Source organism: Lampetra fluviatilis, chromosome 19 (assembly GCF_964198595.1).
Source record: "Lampetra fluviatilis chromosome 19, kcLamFluv1.1, whole genome shotgun sequence".
NCBI lineage: Eukaryota > Metazoa > Chordata > Hyperoartia > Petromyzontiformes > Petromyzontidae > Lampetra > Lampetra fluviatilis.
In genome coordinates, this window is record NC_136293.1 from 6,398,021 (window position 1) to 6,416,711 (window position 18,691).

Sequence of the window (18,691 nt, forward strand, 5' to 3'; positions counted from 1 at the left end):
TGATGATGGTGATGTTAGACTTCCTGCTGGTGCTGCTAGTGGTGATGATGATGGTGATGATGTTAGACTTCCTGCTGGTGCTGCTAGTGGTGATGATGATGGTGATGATGATGATGATGTTAGACTTCCTGCTGGAGCTGCTAGTGGTGATGATGGTGATGATGTTAGACTTCCTGCTGGTGCTGCTAGTGGTGATGATGGTGATGATGGTGATGTTAGACTTCCTGCTGGTGCTGCTAGTGGTGATGATGATGGTGATGATGATGATGTTAGACTTCCTGCTGGTGCTGCTAGTGGTGATGATGGTGATGATGATGATGATGTTAGACTTCCTGCTGGTGCTGCTAGTGGTGATGATGGTGATGATGATGATGTTAGACTTCCTGCTGGTGCTGCTAGTGGTGATGATGGTGATGATGGTGATGTTAGACTTCCTGCTGGTGCTGCTAGTGGTGATGATGATGGTGATGATGATGATGTTAGACTTCCTGCTGGTGCTGCTAGTGGTGATGATGGTGATGATGATGATGATGTTAGACTTCCTGCTGGTGCTGCTAGTGGTGATGATGGTGATGATGATGATGTTAGACTTCCTGCTGGTGCTGCTAGTGGTGATGATGGTGATGTTCGACTTCCTTAAAAGGGCAGCAGAGTGTCCCTGGGTGAAAGCCTGAACACCACACGGCGTGGAGAGACGACGATTGCGACCAATATAAAGCCTCGCGCTCGCTGCAGATTTATATTCCCGCTGTTACACGACAGTCTCTCAACAGGCGTTCTTATATAATTGAGAAAGCGTGGCTACATTTTTTGTAAAAAAAAAATTGAAAGTATCGAGCCGTCCGCGATAAGCGCGTAATTATTGGAGTGTTTTCATCGCCACACTCGCGAGACGGAGCCAGCAACATCGAAGCGAACAGCGCCCGACCCGCATTCGAGATAAGAAGCGAAACGCGTCGCTTTAATTCGTGGCCTGACGCAAAACTTTGACGCACAATTAAACAGCGACGCTCTCACGTTTTCTCGTTCCGCCGCCTCCGTATTTTCCCCTTCATCGGCTCTGAATAAATGCCCTCGTTGTGTCTCCGTGCGGCGCAGCGGCTTCAGCGAGACGAGCATCTCGCCGATGCTGCTGCTGCTGCTGCAGCATCGGCGGCAGCGCGCGTTTGGGAGGGCTTTGAGCTCGCGCGCGAGAGAGCGAGCGAGAGATTTGCGCGACTTTTTTTCAAGTTGGTGCGCTACGTTGTCGCGGCTTGTGTAGCAGACACATGGGGTCCAGGTGGGGGCGGTTGTCCCCCCCCCCACACCAATCAATTCCTCGGTATACGGAGAGAGTTATGCCGTAAGATGGAGTGTGGGGAGTGATGGAAGACGGATGGAAGAGAGGTGGGGGGCACGCGTGAATGGTCTCATAATGGTCTCCGCTGTCGAGGCAGACTGGACCACATTATTTTTCGCGACTTGTTGATGACGTGATGTCGCAACGCCCATTGCTGGCAGCTGGGGGGAGAGGCAGCGCGCGGGCTCACACGGGGAGGGAGGAGGGATGGATAGAGGGAGGGGAGGGATGGCGATTAGAGGAGAAAGAGAAAAACGCGGCGAAATGTCTCATCTGTATTCAGATCGGCTCGGGTCGGCGGCAGAGGCGCGGCGTCGTGCGCTCCTGCACTAACTAGAGAAGGAGGAGGGAGCAGAGGAAGGGGGCGGGCAGACAGACACAGAGAGGGAGGGAGGAGCAAGGGGGAGGGAGGGAGGGGGGAGACACGCGGAGAGAGAGAGACGGAGGCGCGCGTGAGATGCACGGTCCGAGATGAGCTCGGCAGAGAGCTGAGCTCGCCGCCTCGAGAGAGCAGCATCGATTCGCGCGCGTAGCGCGCGCGCACATACACACATAGCGGCGCCGCGTTTAACCCCTGTGTGTGTGCTCGCTGTCTCTCTCTCTCTCTCACCTCCGCTCTCCATTCTGGGCGAGGGGGAGAGAGCGCGATTTTCAAGAAGACAGCGAGAAGAGACGGGGAGCGAGTAGCAAGACCGGCGAGGGATAGCTCCGGCTTCTCAACCACCCCCATCCCCTTCGCTCCCCCTCCGCTCCCCCTCCACCGTGGGACAGCGCACCGCAGTGGAGGGAGCGTCCTGCCCGGCACGCTACGGCCGGGGAGAGAGCCGTGGGATCCCCCTTTTGCTTGTCGCGGCGGGGAGTTGCGCAGCGATGGGAAAGAGCTCCTCGTGAAAGACATCACCATCAGCAGCAGAATCATCATCAGCATCAACATCGTCGTAATAATAATCATCATCATCGTCGTCGTCGTCATCATCGCACACCAGGTTGCGGCGAGCTGAGCCAGCGCTTTCGACGGGACTGGATCGGTAGCGGATTGCTGGGATTGAATCCCGCGATACAAAGATCAGCAGGAAACAATAAAAAGGAGAGCGTCGGAGAGAGCCGTCGGCTGTTGGGAAGCGAGACGAAGGGTGAACGTTCAGTCGCAGCGATAGACGTCCGCGCTCGCCCGCTTGCCCGCTCGGCTTGCCTCGGCTGACTTTTGAAGGATCGCCCTCGCCTGGTCTCCCGTACAACCAAACAAGTGTCTTGTGTGCCGTCTGTTCCCTGCAAAGTGAAAGCAACCCCGCCGACGCATGTTATGCCCATTCTGCCTGCTCGGCGACTCGCGACGTTGAGAAGCGCCCAGTACCTTTGGATAAAAGGTAAGGAGAAGGGTCCGACTCTGTTTGACCGCTCTTGCTTTGCGAGCACACACACCACACGCACCCGAACACACACACACGCACCCGCACACACACACGCGCACACAACCACACACACACACGCACCCGCAGACACCACAGGCATCCGCACACACCACAGGCACCCGCACACATACACATACACACACACGCACACACCACACACACGCGCACGCACCCGCACACACACGCGCACGCACCCGCACACGGACCCGCACACACCACAGGCATCCGCACACATACACACAAGCGCACACACCACACGGACCCGCACACACCACAGGCATCCGCACACATACACACACGCGCACACACCACACGGACCCGCACACACCACAGGCATCCGCACACATACACACACGCGCACACACCACACGGACCCGCACACACCACAGGCATCCGCACACATACACACACGCGCACACACCACACGCGCACACACCACACGCACCCGCACACACCACACGTACTCGCACACACCACACACATAGAAAAAGATCGTCCCTATAGCCTTAACAGCACCTATGCAGGTTGGAACGGTACACGAGGAGGTGGGTGGCCAGCGCCACTCCCGACCGGCTTTGTCTCCCCATTGGCGATGTTTACTCACCGCACCAGGTGCTAATTAGAGGCTGAGTCGACCTAGGGGAGGCCCAGGACCCGTTCAGATAACCGTCACTGGTGTTGGCCATGAGCGGGAATCGAACTCGGGTCGCCGGGTTCATAGCGCAGCGCGCTCACCACTACACCCCCCTCCCCACACGCACGGACACAGCACACACACGCACGTGCAGCTATACGTGTAATCGATGTTGGCAGGAGAGAGAAAAAGCACCATTTGGCAGCAGGACGGGCGAGAAAGAGACAGAGAGAGAAAAATAAAATATCCCCGTGTCCCCCCCACTTTCAATGCACGGCACTTACAGCGCCCATGAATTCCGTTTGAATGGGGATTGCGGGCGTTTTGCGCAGCGTGTAATGACGTTTGACAGCTCACGGGGGGCTTAGCACAGCAGCCTCACGCGACCACTGCGCCCTCCTTCTCTTTCATTTGCCCCTTTTTTATGGCATCGCTCTTTGCTGACGGAAGAGCCAGCCACAATGTTGTTGTTTGTCCTTTGGCGCATTCCAATTCAGTCGTTACGCTAGCAGTGGAATTCGAGTTTCATCCGCCGACATTCCCTCCTGCCTCCGTAGTAACAGTTGCTGCAATAACTACAACAACAACAGCAACAACCACCACTAAAGTATCCCTTTGCGCGCTTAGCCTCCGCGAAAATCGCTCGTTCATTCCTTCTTTCGCGTGCACGAATCAATAAATAAAGAGAAAACAACTCAAGTTGCATTCACGGCTGCGGCGTAAACGAAGCGTGCACAGGATTAGGTGGGTGGGGGGGGGGATGTGGGGGTCTCAACAAAGCGCACCGAGCAAACGCGGAACGAGAGGGATGACAGGCAGGTGGTGTTGCGTGCAGTGGGGGGGGGGGGTTGTCGCTTCACTTTCTGTTGGCGAACGCGCAGAACGTGACCGGGCCGCGCTGCGCTGCGCTCACATCTCAATGGGTTCCGTCCGCGGGAGCAGAGGTGGGGTAACTGGGAGGGGGTGCTGACTGCGGGCTGGACGAGAGGAGGGGTGGGGGGCGAGCGAGCGAGCGAGGTGGGGGGTGGGTAGGTGTCGTAAGCCGTCAGAACGTGCTGCTTTTGGCACGCGCTGAATCGCCTCCTAATTGCATTGTTACACGTTTTGCCCCGCTCCGCGAGATTACTTGAGCGAAGCGTTTTATGGCCGTGCGGATAACAATCGACGTGGGTCCGCTGGCGAATTCGATGCGGCGTGGGGGCAAGGCGGCTTTGCATTGCGTGCCACACACAACACACAGATAGGCAAAGCTTCCAACCGTATAGCATGAATAGACTGTTGGGGCAAGTGCTGTTAGCGAGCGCCTCTGAAGGCCTGTAACGGCACGCGCGAGGGTCGGTGGCCAGCACCATAGCGGCGACGTTCACACGGTGAGCCAGGTACTCATTTGAGGCTGAGTCAACCTAGGGGAAGCCCAGGACCGGTTCAAATAATCGTCACTTGGTGTTGGTGGCCGTGAGCGGGCATCGATGTCGGTGCCGCGTGGTTCATAGCGCAGCGCGCTAACCCCTACGCTACCGCTCCCCGCGACACGCACAACACACACACACAATCACACGGCAGAACGACACCACAGTACGTAAACCTTCACACTCCGACTCAGCGTTCCGGCCCATAAAACCTCTGACTTGCCCAGCCCGGGTAAGCGATCAATTCTACGTGCGTCTTCAGTGATATTCTGTATATCACTTGAAAAAAAACATGCCCCTGTGTTACTTCAGCCAGGTTAGGGCTCATTGAGGATAGACGTCGCTTTGTCAAAGGAAAGGCCCTGGATCACAACGAGAACAAGGGGAGAATAGATAACAAATGAAGCAAATTGCGCAATAAGAAATGCATTCTGTAATCTATTTTAGAAGCGAACACAATCAAAGCAAATGAAAAGCAATTACACTCCGGTATGCAACTAGGGGCTTTCACCGGCACACGATGTGTTGTGTTGCGCGTTTAAAGTTAGAGGCATTGCTGATGTTGGGTGTGCTCATGTTGGGTGTTTTGATGTTGGGTTTGTTGATGTTGGGTGTGTTGATGTTGGGTGTGTTGATGTTGGGTGTGCTGATGTTGGGTGTGTTGATGTTGAGTGTGCAGATGTTGGGTGTGTTGATGTTGAGTGTGTTGATGTTGGGTGTGTTGATGTTGGGTGTGTTGATGTTGGGTGTGTTGATGTTGGGTGTGTTGATGTTGGGTGTGTTGATGTTGAGTGTGTTGATGTTGGGTGTGTTGATGTTGAGTGTGTTGATGTTGGGTGTGTTGATGTTGGGTGTGTTGATGTTGGGTGTGTTGATGTTGGGTGTGTTGATGTTGGGTGTGTTGATGTTGGGTGTGTTGATGTTGGGTGTGTTGATGGTGGGTGTGTTGATGTTGGGTGTGTTGATGTTGGGGGTGTTGATGTTGGGTGTGTTGATGTTGAGTGTGTTGATGTTGGGTGTGTTGATGTTGGGTGTGTTGATGTTGAGTGTGTTGATGTTGGGTGTGTTGATGTTGGGTGTGTTGATGTTGAGTGTGTTGATGTTGAGTGTGTTGATGTTGGGTGTGTTGATGTTGAGTGTGTTGATGTTGGGTGTGTTGATGTTGAGTGTGTTGATGTTGGGTGTGTTGATGTTGAGTGTGTTGATGTTGGGTGTGTTGATGTTGGGTGCGTTGATGTTGGGTGTGTTGATGATGAGTGTGTTGATGTTGGGTGTGTTGATGTTGGGTGTGTTGATGTTGGGTGCGTTGATGTTGGGTGTGTTGATGTTGAGTGTGTTGATGTTGGGTGTGTTGATGTTGGGTGTGTTGATGTTGAATGTGTTGATGTTGAGTGTGTTGATGTTGAGTGTGTTGATGTTGGGTGTGTTGATGTTGAGTGTGTTGATGTTGAGTGTGTTGATGTTGGGTGTGTTGATGTTGGGTGTGTTGATGTTGGGTGTGTTGATGTTGGGTGTGTTGATGTTGGGTGTGTTGATGTTGAGTGTGTTGATGTTGGGTGTGTTGATGTTGAGTGTGTTGATGTTGGGTGTGTTGATGTTGGGTGTGTTGATGTTGGGTGTGTTGATGTTGGGTGTGTTGATGTTGGGTGTGTTGATGTTGGGTGCGTTGATGTTGGGTGTGTTGATGTTGAGTGTGTTGATGTTGGGTGTGTTGATGTTGGGTGTGTTGATGTTGGGTGTGTTGATGTTGAGTGTGTTGATGTTGAGTGTGTTGATGTTGAGTGTGTTGATGTTGGGTGTGTTGATGTTGAGTGTGTTGATGTTGAGTGTGTTGATGTTGGCTGTGTTGATGTTGGGTGTGTTGATGTTGGGTGTGTTGATGTTGAGTGTGTTGATGTTGGGTGTGTTGATGTTGGGTGTGTTGATGTTGAGTGTGTTGATGTTGAGTGTGTTGATGTTGGGTGTGTTGATGTTGAGTGTGTTGATGTTGGGTGTGTTGATGTTGGGTGCGTTGATGTTGGGTGTGTTGATGTTGAGTGTGTTGATGTTGGGGGTGTTGATGTTGAGTGTGTTGATGTTGAGTGTGTTGATGTTGAGTGTGTTGATGTTGGGTGTGTTGATGTTGGGTGTGTTGATGTTGAGTGTGTTGATGTTGAGTGTGTTGATGTTGGGTGTGTTGATGTTGAGTGTGTTGATGTTGATTGTGTTGATGTTGGGTGTGTTGATGTTGATTGTGTTGATGTTGGGTGTGTTGATGTTGGGTGTGTTGATGTTGAGTGTGTTGATGTTGGGTGTGTTGATGTTGGGTGTGTTGATGTTGGGTGTGTTGATGTTGGGTGTGTTGATGTTGAGTGTGTTGATGTTGAGTGTGTTGATGTTGGGTGTGTTGATGTTGAGTGTGTTGATGTTGAGTGTGTTGATGTTGAGTGAGTTGATGTTGAGTGTGTTGATGTTGGGTGTGTTGATGTTGAGTGTGTTGATGTTGAGTGTGTTGATGTTGGGTGTGTTGATGTTGGGTGTGTTGATGTTGGGTGTGTTGATGTTGGGTGTGTTGATGTTGAGTGTGTTGATGTTTGGTGTGTTGATGTTGAGTGTGTTGATGTTGAGTGTGTTGATTTTGAGTGTGTTGATGTTGAGTGTGTTGATTTTGAGTGTGTTGATGTTGGGTGTGTTGATGTTGAGTGTGCTGATGTTGAGTGTGTTGATGTTGGGTGTGTTGATGTTGAGTGTGTTGATGTTGAGTGTGTTGATGTTGAGTGTGTTGATGTTGAGTGTGTTGATGTTGGGTGTGTTGATGTTGGGTGTGTTGATGTTGGGTGTGTTGATGTTGGGGGTGTTGATGTTGAGTGTGTTGATGTTGGGTGTGTTGATGTTGGGTGTGTTGATGTTGGGTGTGTTGATGTTGAGTGTGTTGATGTTGGGTGTGTTGATGTTGAGTGTGTTGATGTTGGGTGTGTTGATGTTGGGTGTGTTGATGTTGGGTGTGTTGATGTTGGGTGTGTTGATGTTGGGTGTGTTGATGTTGGGTGTGTTGATGTTGGGTGTGTTGATGTTGAGTGTGTTGATGTTGAGTGTGTTGATGTTGGGTGTGTTGATGTTGGGTGTGTTGATGTTGGGTGTGTTGATGTTGAGTGGAGTGTGTTGATGTTGGGTGTGTTGATGTTGGGTGTGTTGATGTTGGGTGTGTTGATGTTGGGTGTGTTGATGTTGGGTGTGTTGATGTTGGGTGTGTTGATGTTGGGTGTGTTGATGTTGGGTGTGTTGATGTTGGGTGTGTTGATGTTGGGTGTGTTGATGTTGAGTGTGTTGATGTTGGGTGTGTTGATGTTGGGTGCGTTGATGTTGGGTGTGTTGATGTTGGGTGCGTTGATGTTGGGTGCGTTGCTGTTGGGTGTGTTGATGTTGGGTGTGTTGATGTTGGGTGTGTTGATGTTGGGTGTGTTGATGTTGGCTGTGTTGATGTTGAGTGTGTTGATGTTGGGTGCGTTGATGTTGGGTGTGTTGATGTTGAGTGTGTTGATGTTGAGTGTGTTGATGTTGATTGTGTTGATGTTGAGTGTGTTGATGTTGAGTGTGTTGATGTTGGGTGCGTTGATGTTGAGTGCGTTGATGTTGAGTGTGTTGATGTTGAGTGTGTTGATGTTGAGTGTGTTGATGTTGGGTGTGTTGATGTTGGGTGTGTTGATGTTGGGTGTGTTGATGTTGCGTGCGTTGATGTTGGGTGTGTTGATGTTGTGTGTGCTGATGTTGGGTGCGTTGATGCTGCGTATGGCGATATTGGGTGTGGGCACACGAGAGTCGGGCATAATAAGATGAGTGAGCACCTCTGTGTCGAGTGCGATGGCGCTTTCGTACAGGCGGTGACGCCACCGCCGCAGTCTCACCGACGCTCAGTCTCACCGACGCTCAGTCTCACCGACGCTCAGTCTCACCGACGCTCAGTCTCACGAAACAAACTTTGACTGATCTCACGCACACACAGTGCCGGCGGCCGGGGGTGGGACTCCTTTGATCTGGCCGATCCCACGATGCTCAAACGATCGTCTCTGTCGTTTTTCGTGCTGTTGTCGCTGGCGGGGTCCAGAGTGCAGGTGAAGAGAAGCGCGTTGGGATGAGGGAACCCACGAGCCAGCGGCTGCGGCCGCCGCCGCTGCTGCTGCTGCTTTTGCTGCTGTCCCTGGTGCCGGGACGCGCCGATGAAGTCAATTACCGCGTGTTCGAAGAGCTGCCCGCGAACAAGCTGATCGGAAACCTGGCTCGGGATCTGAACCTGCGCTCCCTGGGGCCCGGCCTCACCTACAAGATAGTGTCCAAGTACGAGGGCTCGCCGCTGGTGCGCGTGCGCAACGACACCGGGGAGCTGTTCACGACGGCGACGCGCATCGACCGCGAGCAGCTGTGCCCCGACGTGGCGGACGAGGAGGCCGGCTGCTACCACGAGGTGCAGGTGGTCGTGCTGCCCAACCAGTACTTCAGGCTCATCAAGGTGAAGATCCTCGTGGAGGACATCAACGACAACGCGCCCAGCTTCCCGTCGCCCGTTATCAACCTCACCATCGCCGAGAACATGCCGGTGGGTACGCGCTTCTCGCTGCAGGCCGCGGGCGACCCGGACGCCGGCCTCAACGGCATCCAGCGGTACGCGCTCACCGACACGGGCAACGCCTTCACGCTCGAGGTGATAGAGGGCGCCGACGGGGAGAAATCGCCGCAGCTGCTCATCCGCGGCAGCCTGGACCGCGAGCGCAAGGAGGTGTACGAGATGAAGCTGAAGGCGGAGGACGGGGGAGACCCGCCGCGCTCCAGCACCGCCATCCTGCGCGTGACCATCACGGACGTGAACGACAACCACCCCGTGTTCGAGCAGTCGCAGATCGAGGTGAAGATCCCGGAGAACACCCCCATCGGCACCCCAGTCATCCAATTGCGCGCCACCGACGCGGACCTGGGCTCGAACGCCGAGGTGACGTACTCGTACAGCGGCCGCGTGTCGTCTCCGGCACGTCGCCTCTTCCAGCTGGACAACCTGACGGGCGTGATTACGGTGCGTGGGCCCCTCGACCGAGAAGACACGGCCCTCTACCGCCTCATCGTGCTGGCCACGGACCGAGGCCCCAACCCTGTGCCGGCCACCGCCACGGTCACCGTGTCCGTGGCCGACGTGAACGACAACGCGCCCTCCGTGGCGGTGCACGACATCATCTCGCCCGTGGACGGCGTCATCCACCTGACGGAGGCGGCGCCTCCCAACACGCCCATCGCCCTCATCGAGGTGAGCGACCCCGACCTCGAGCAGAACGGCCGCGTCACGTGCCGCATCGAGGGCGACGTTCCCTTCCAGCTGAAGCCCGCCTACCAGAACCACGAGAACCAGTTCCTGCTCGAGACCTCGGCCCTGCTCGACTTCGAGACGAAGAACGAGTACAGCGTGCGTCTCGTCGCCACCGACCTGGGCTCGCCGCGCATGTCCAGTACGGCGACGGTGGTGGTGCGGCTGCGGGATGAGAACGACAACCCGCCCGTGTTCAACCCGGGCGTGGTGGAGGCCACGGCCTACGAGAACAACGCGCCCGGCGCGCAGATCGTCACGCTGGCCGCGGGTGACAGGGACAGCGGCAAGAACGCGCAGATGCACTACTACCTGGGGCCCGATGCGCCGCCCGCCTTCAGGTTGAACCCCAGCACCGGGGTGCTGTCCGTGGCCGAGCCCCTGGACAGGGAGGAGAGGAACCTGTATCGCTTCTCCGTGATTGCCAGGGACAACGGCGCGCCCTCCATGCACGGCAACGCCACGGTGGTCATCCGCGTGCTCGACCAGAACGACAACCCGCCCAAGTTCAACAACAAAGAGTTCAACTTCTTTCTCTCGGAGAACCTGCCGCGCTTCGGCACGGTGGGCGTCATCAGCGTGACGGACGCGGACGAGGGCAAGAACGCCCTGGTCACCTTCTCGCTGGTGGGCAACAGCGACATCTTCACCATCAACCCGGTGACAGGCATGATCCAGTCCAACATCTCGTTCGACAGGGAGCAGAAGCCCTCCTACACGTTCCAGGTGCAGGCCGTGGATGCCGGCGAGCCGCCCAAGACCTCGTTCGCCAAGGTGACCATCCACATCATGGACATCAACGACAACGCGCCAACGGTACTGCTGCCACCCTCCAACGCCTCCTACCGCCTTGTGACGCCGTCCACCTCGCCGGGCACCTCGGTGGCCGAGGTGATGGCCACGGACATCGACTCGGGCGAGAACGCGGAGTTGTCGTACAGCGTGGTTGGAGGAAACCCCTTCAACCTGTTCGCCATCGACCAGGCGACGGGCAACATCACGCTCACGCAGAAGCTGCTGCCCGCGCACCAGGGGCTGCACAGGCTCGTGGTGAGGGTGAACGACGCCGGCTTCCCCGAGTCGCTCTACAGCATCGTGCTCGTGAACCTGTTCGTGAACGAGACGGTGGGCAACGCGTCCTATGTGCAGGAGCTCATCACCAAGAGCCTCAAGTTGCCCCTGGACGTGGACGTGATCGGCGACGGCCTGAGCCAGTCGGACATCAACCGCTACACGACCATCATCGCCATGGTGGCGGGCGCGATGATCGTCATCATCCTGGTCATCGTGGTGGTGCTCTTCCTGCGCTGCCGCGGCAACAGGATGAAGAGCGGCGTGTGTCGCAGCAAGGAGAACGAGAATTGGCTGTCGCCCAGCCAGCAGGACAAGCAGAGCAAGAACCGCAAGAAGAAGCGGAAGAAAAAGCAGCAGCAGCAGCAGCAGAGCCAGGTGAAGACGGCGCCCTACAGCATCGTGACCATCGAGGAGCCCAAGTCGGACGACCCGACCTACCAGACCATCAACGAGACCCTGGAAGAGCTCGAGGTGGACTGCCGCACCATCCCGAGGCACAACACCTTCAGGCCCGACCGCACGAGCGACAGCCCGGACCTGGCGAAGCACTACCGCTCCACGTCGCCCCAGATGGCCGTGTCTCCGCACGCGCACACGCCGCCGCTCTCCAAGAACCAGAACGTGATCCAGGAGCTGCCGGCGGACAACACTTTCGTGGGGCTAGGCGGCGAGTCGACGTCCAAGCGCTCGTCCACGAGCTCGGACCACTTCAGCGTGTCCGAGAGCAGCTCCCAGAGCGGCTTCAGAGCCAGCGTCCAGAAGCTCACCAAGCAGGTGAGGGTGCGCGGGGTCGAGGCGTCTGTCGCCACCGACTCGTCGTGGCCAACGGGCGCGGAGACGCCTCCGCGTGCGCTGGGGCCACGTTGCGGGTGCGCGTGCCGCTGCGCGCGCGCGTGAGTTCGCGCGTGTGAGTGATTTTGCCGGGGTCGCTTTCGGGTCGGGTCGAGCGCGCCGCGGTTGCCTTCGTTGCGTCGAGCGCAGGCCGGGTGTGTTGTGTTGCGTGAAGCGATTATCTCAACCGGTCATGGGCCTCTCCTAGGTCAACTCAGCCTCAAAATTAGTACTTGGCGCGATGGGAAAACTAAATTGGCACTAGGGAGACAAAGGCGGCCTGGCGTGTACCTGGCCACCGACCCCCTCGTGTGCCGTGCCGGCTTTCATAGGTCCTCGTTAACAGCACTTGCCCCAAGAGTCTGGTGAGGCTATACGGGAGGTCTTTGTCTTTGGTGTCTTTGTTGTGCGGTTAGCGCACTACGCAGCGGTAGGTGCACTGCGCTATGAACCCGGCGACAAGAATTCGATTCCCGCTCATGGCCAATACCCGTGACCATTATCTGAACCGCTCCTGGGCCTCCCCCTAGATCGCCTCAGCCTCAAATGAGTACCTGGTGCGGCGTGTAAAACATCGCCACTGCGGAGACAGAGGCGGCAGGGCGTGACGCTCGCCATCCACCACCCGTTCGTGTCGAGTGCTGGCCCTAATAGGTGCTCGCTCACAACACTTGCCCCGACTGTCTGTGAAGGTTGCAGTCTGTCAAGGCTATACGGGGTACCTTTGTATGTGTATATAAGGTGCTTGGTAACAGGGCTCGCCCGAAGAGTATACTAAAGACTATACGGGGAATCTGTGTCTTGTGTATGGGGAGCGGTATTGCAGTGGTTAGCGCGCTACGATACGAACCCGGCGACACGACTTCGATTCCCGCTCGTGATTCTGAGCCTCCTCAACGTCGACTCAGCCTTAAATGAGTGTCACTGGGAAGACAAAGGCGGCCGGGTCATGGTTATAACCACCCATCTCCTCGTGCGCCGTGCTTGCCTTCATAGGTGCTGCTCGCCAACAGCACTTGCCCCAACATTCTGTCAAAGGCTACACGGGGGGGTCTTTGAATGTGCGTGTGGTTTAATTGGCGCTCGCGAACAGCGCGTGTCCCTCGAGTCTATAAAAAAGCTATACGTGGAAACCCGTGTGTCTTTGTATTGTGTGTGCGTGTGTAGTTCCGCAAGTGTCTGTGTGTGTGTGTGCCTGTGTGTTCTGTGCATGTGGTCTTACGCGTGTTTGTGTATCTGAAGACCACTGTGTTTGTGTCGGTGTGTGTATCGGTATGTGTGTGTGTCTTTGTGCTCTTGTAAGTATGTATGCGAGCACGTGTGTGGCCTGCGTGTATGTGTGAGCATGCGTCTTTGTTTGGATTCGTCGTTCTCTGCGTGGGTGTGGGCGCGGGTCTGCAGGTGTTTCTGTGTGGATGTGGGTCCGGGTGTTTGGGGAGCGGTAGCGTAGCGGTTAGTGCGCCGTGCTACGAAACCGGCGACCCGAGTTCGATTCCCGCTCACGGACAAACACCGGTGACGATTATCTGAACCGGTCCTCGGCCTCCCCTAAGTCGACTCAGCCTACTCAAATGAGTACCTTGTGGGGGTGTGTAAACATCGGCACTAAGGGAGACAAAGGCGGCCGGGCGTGGTGTTGGCCACCCACCCCTCGTATGCCGTGCCGGCCTTCATAGGTGCTCGCTAACAGCATTTGCCCCAACAATCTGTTACAGTCTGTTACAGGCTATACGGGGGACCTTTGTCTTCGTGATAGATGCGGCTAAAGGACACTTGCCCCAACAGTATATGTAAGGTATTGCATGACATCTTAGTAAAAGTGTTTCTGTGTTGAAAGGTTCGTGCGTGTGTGTGGTGGTGGGGGGGCGCAGCCTCAAATGATTATCTGGCACGGTGTATAAGCAATCGGCCCTGGGGAGACAAAGGCGGCCGGGCGTGGCGCTGGCCACCCAACCCCCTCGTATTCCGTTTTGGCTTTCATAAATGCTCGCTAGCAGCACTTGCCCCTAGAGTCTGTTAAGGATACGGGGGGGGGGGATCTTTACCTCTGAATTTTTAGCTCGTGGGTTCAACTCCCGGCCACGCACGACATCAAGGAGGCGTGGTTATTAGAACGGCTCTGTTCCCACCACGGCTATGTCTGCGTGATATGTGAACATTAACACTGCGAGACCAAGGCGTGGGTGCTCACTGCACCACCACCTTCCTCGTGAGTCGTCCCTTATTACTTCATCATCATCATTCCACTGCTGGATGAAGCCTTCCCGTGAAGGCGTTAGCCCACCCAGCATCTCCCAATTCAGCGTGGGATGCTCGACGTCCTCGAGACGTCGCGGTGTGCGCGTGTCTGCAATAACAGCTCCAGCTCTTGACAGGCCTCTGACCCAACAGGTGTGCTATGACATTGAATAACTCACGCCAGGACGCCTGCATCCCCGAGGCGTGTTGCAATTCGACACGGGGTTTTTTTTGGGTTTTTTTTGACAAGGGTCTCAAAATTACTTTCCTAACAAGGCGCGTGACATCCGCCACCCCACCCCGCCGTTCATTCATTCATTCATTCCCAGCAGCAATTTCTTCCTCCTCCTTAGCGAACGTTGCCTCCCGATCGAGACACAGGGAACCTTGCTGAAGACGAATCCCAAGAATCGATTATCTAAAATCAGGATGCGTTCCTCTCCGAAGTTGTTCACTTTTAGCTGTTCCCAGGGTCAGATGAACTATTACTTTTGTTTATTTGACCAGGTAAGGCCCACTGGGCTGTATAGCAATTTTCAGAGGTGACCTGGATATCACAAATGATTGCCCAACGAAGCGGCTTATCACGTGGAGTTTATAGCAGGCAAATACTATCAACGCACGTTGCTTCTAAATGCGGAGGGAAACACCCGGAGGACCCGGGGAAAAATCCACGCAACCACGAGTAAGATAGACCAAGCAAGCTCCAAATATAGTGGTGGTAGGGTCGGGGTCGAACTCAAGACCACCTGTATACCAGGCGAGGTAATTAACATCTCGCGAATGCGGCGCCCTTGTTTAACTGTACCCCACGGGGGCAGCAGGACAGAAAAGTATCATCCCACTTCTTCGTTCCCTTCCTGCCCTTACCTTGCACGTGAATATTAAAACAGGTAACGGTGCAGCCCTGTTATTACTTTCTCACGCCACTGCTGTCGGAAGGTCCCCCGCTCGAAGGAGCTCTCAGAGCCATTCTGTAGAGGATATCTTTGGTCCGATTTTCCTCCGCTGACTAGTCGTCTTTAATAATAATTTAAAAAAGGGGTGAGGCCCCACACTTTACCCCACCAGACGCGGTCCCCATTTGTACTGCTGGATGGGCAGAGAGGAAGGGAGTTCAGAACCTCATCATTGTTTCAATGGAATCGAATCGGATACCCTCTGGATTTAAAGTTCGGTGTTGCTGCCCATTGGGCCGCCCCGCCAACACTGTGATAATATGATCAATAATGCTCAAATTATTATTCAGGCAGGAGTGCCTCGCCGAATCTCAAAACCTTGAGGGAGATTTCATGCATAGGTGGATTGAGAAGAAAGGACTTTCAACCTATTCTGTGATTATGACTTATTGTGCAAAGAATACAGATTCACAATATGTCTAATCAGTGTATATTATCTGCTGTGACAAAGGAAAAAATTGGAACAACAAAAAAAGCTCAATCGTGTTGTTTAAGCAGCGTAGGGCAGGCGCGTGCTCAGAATGGCACCTAAAGAGAGAGAGAGAGGAGAGAGAGAGGAGAGAGACAAGGGGAGCGCAGGTTGGAGACGTCACGGCGACTCTTGAGGAATGCGAGTGGGGGCCGCGGCATGGCTGAGAGAGAGGATGGTGATGGTGGTGGTGAGGATGACTAAAGAAGCGAGCGGCGGCCAAAACGAGGAACGTAACGCATCCCGTGTGAACACACGCGGCCCGCGGAGATGGAGCGATGGAACTCGTCTCGCGCATCGCGAGGCCGCGAACGACACCAGATGGCGACGGTTTGGCGCGGAGGTCTTCACCCAGCAGTGGATAGGACCTGGCTCCTACTGCCGTCTCCGATGCGGCGATGGTGACGATTAATAACCACAGCCACAACAACAACGGGGGCGAGATTTCTACGGGGCACGGACCATCGTAATCGCCTTTGGGAGTAAAATCTGTTGTGCTCGTGCGTCTCAAACTCCGACAGGTCCCCCCCCCCGCGTCTGATTAGAATTCTAATTCCTCTCCCGCCTCCACCCACGGGCGCTAGATCCCATCAGGCCGCACTTCGCTTGGTCAGGGTTTGTGGCTATCACCCGTCCAACCCCCTGGCTGGGGCTATCGGACCCCCACCACTCCCCCGCCCCTGGTCACCCCCCCCCCCCTTACCAACCCCCCCACCCATCTCCCACCGTACGAGGCGATCTCTTAGAGCGTCGAGTCAGCGAAATCGTCGCGGGTCTCGCTAAGGCGCTTTTCAACCCCAACCCTCCCCCCGCCTCATCCGCCTTCGTCTTTCCGACGGAAAGCAGATTACGGCCGCCGCTCCGCCGCCTTATTAACAGCAGGGGCTCGTCTGTGGACGGCGGAGGGAGGGCTGCTGGGGAACGTGACCCGGGGAAGAGAGAGGCTGAGAGATCTCCCCGCGTGTGCCGCAGACGCGCGTGAGAAGCTTGCGTAACCGGCGAGATGTGGGGCGAAGGGGATATAGCCGTGCCCCCCCCCCACCTTCACCCCCACGCCCACCACATCTTAGCGTACGACCGTACCCCCCCCCCCTCCATGAGATGTGTGCTGGGATGATGCATGGATATGGGCTAACGCGTGGGAGAGACGGGAGAGAGACGGGAGAGGCAGAGAGAGAGGGGGAGACGGGAGAGCGGCGATTGTGAGATATTTGGATATTTGTGGAGCGTGGTGGTTGGAAGAGCTGTGATTGCTATACCTGTGATCGTTACGTATAAATATGAATGCGAGATATGTACGACTTAAAGCTTGCGAGACTGCAGGAATTCATATTATTTGGGTCTTTCGGGAAAGTCACGGAGATAGGTTCAAAGAAAAAAACAAAAATAACAAAAAAACTACCACGTTTCGATCGCAACACAAGCGATCGTCATCAACTCTTTTTTTCTCCTGTGTTGTGGTTGAAACGTCGAAACGTCATAGTTTTCTGTTATTTTTCCTTTTTTTCTTTGAACCTATCTACGTGACTTCACCGAAAGACCCAAAGAATGTGAGATATGTCATTGTGATACCTGTGAGCGTGATACATCTGATTGTGGGAGCTGTGATTGTGCGATTTGCGATATCCGCTGTGACAGAGCTCGGATTTTTTGTTTTTGTTGCTAGAACGGTGATTGCGAAGTTTCCGAACGTGCAGTTTGCTGCGACCGCGAGCCCTGTGATTGTGAGAGACGTCGGCGGGATCCGTGACTGTCAGTGGGTCTGCCTCTCCGTTTAGCTCCCAGCACAAGTCGTATGTCACGTGTGGGGTGCGAGTCGATGTTGCGAGCGGCTGGTTAAGAATTCTGAACGCGCGCGTGTAAAGGCTCCGGCGGTGATATTTCTATTTTTAAGCGTTTCCTTTTTCCCGTCCCCTAGGCATCGGTTTATAATCTGTTAAAATGCATCCGTGATATCACGATGACAAACGCTAAGAAAGTGTTGCCACACAGCGTCGTGGACAATTATCCTTTCGTCTATATATATTTTTTGTCAAGTTTAAACGGAATCCAGCTGGGCTTGTGATGCTCGCTGGCCGCACACGTGACTGTGTGCGGTGAGTGATTGATGGCGCTCCTAAGTTGATGGGTTTATCGCCTTTGTTTTTCTTTCTTTCCACGGGAAATCAATCGAAGTGGATTACACGGCCGTGTAAGGGGCGTAAATATCTATGCAATCTATGCAGCGCACGCACGATATATATGGCCGCTGTCAACTGAATTTCGCCACGAGCCTACAGTATTCGACAAAAAAAGCCGGACGTCATTTCTTATCCCCCCCCCACACATCCGATTAGCAAGGTTGCCTACGTACGGTGCGAAAGAATTTCAACATACATACATAATATAGCCGACTAAACATATTTCCGAAGCCCAGTATTTGTTATATTAGGGGTTCAAGCCAGGTTGATTGTAAACTGGAGTAAACATGTCACTAGTAGTTACGGTGACAGCGAGAGGGGCGTATACTGGATGTGGTGTGCCGGATGTGACGCTATAATCCGGGTTCTGTTCTTGCGCGTACCAATGTGGTTCAGGAGCTCAATTCCAACGGGGAGTTCAGACAGCGGCGTCCAGAGAAGGTTTAACGTGGGTTTGCTGTTCCTGGTTTAGTGCAGGGTCCATAAAATCTTGATCACCTAGCCGGGCAGATGCAGCTGAAATTAAGCCCTGAGAGTTAATGAATTCCTGCAGGGATTGATAAAATCGCGTACCCACGACGTTTTGATGATTCACTTTGTGGCTGTCCTCCAGGAACCAGGACAGAACTTACCGTAGAAACGTGGCATTCTCACGAGGGTCTGGATGGAGGTGAATGCTGCTTGCCGATGGTTGAGCGTCCAGAGACGTAATCGCACAGGGAGATGTTACCATAGGTAGGGTTACCATTATTGCAAAGTGAAGTCTCCAGCTGAACATTTTGAAATCCCAAATTTCACCACCTGTTGATCACCCATT

General features: G+C 54.5%; 1 protein-coding gene across 5 annotated transcripts in view; it reads left to right on the forward strand.

Moving 5' to 3' along the window:
• Positions 1 to 1,760: 1,760 nt before the first annotated feature.
• Positions 1,761 to 18,691, forward strand: part of LOC144937583 (protocadherin-9-like) — a 134,798-nt gene continuing 117,867 nt past the window's right edge. For all 5 annotated transcript variants that reach the window (XM_078864888.1, XM_078864889.1, XM_078864890.1 and 2 more), the window contains exons 1-2: positions 1,761 to 2,706; positions 8,879 to 11,971. In XM_078864888.1, coding sequence (XP_078721014.1) covers positions 8,906 to 11,971 — 3,066 coding nt within the window. In that variant the 5' untranslated portion in view covers positions 1,761 to 2,706; positions 8,879 to 8,905. The remainder of the gene's footprint in view (positions 2,707 to 8,878; positions 11,972 to 18,691) is intronic.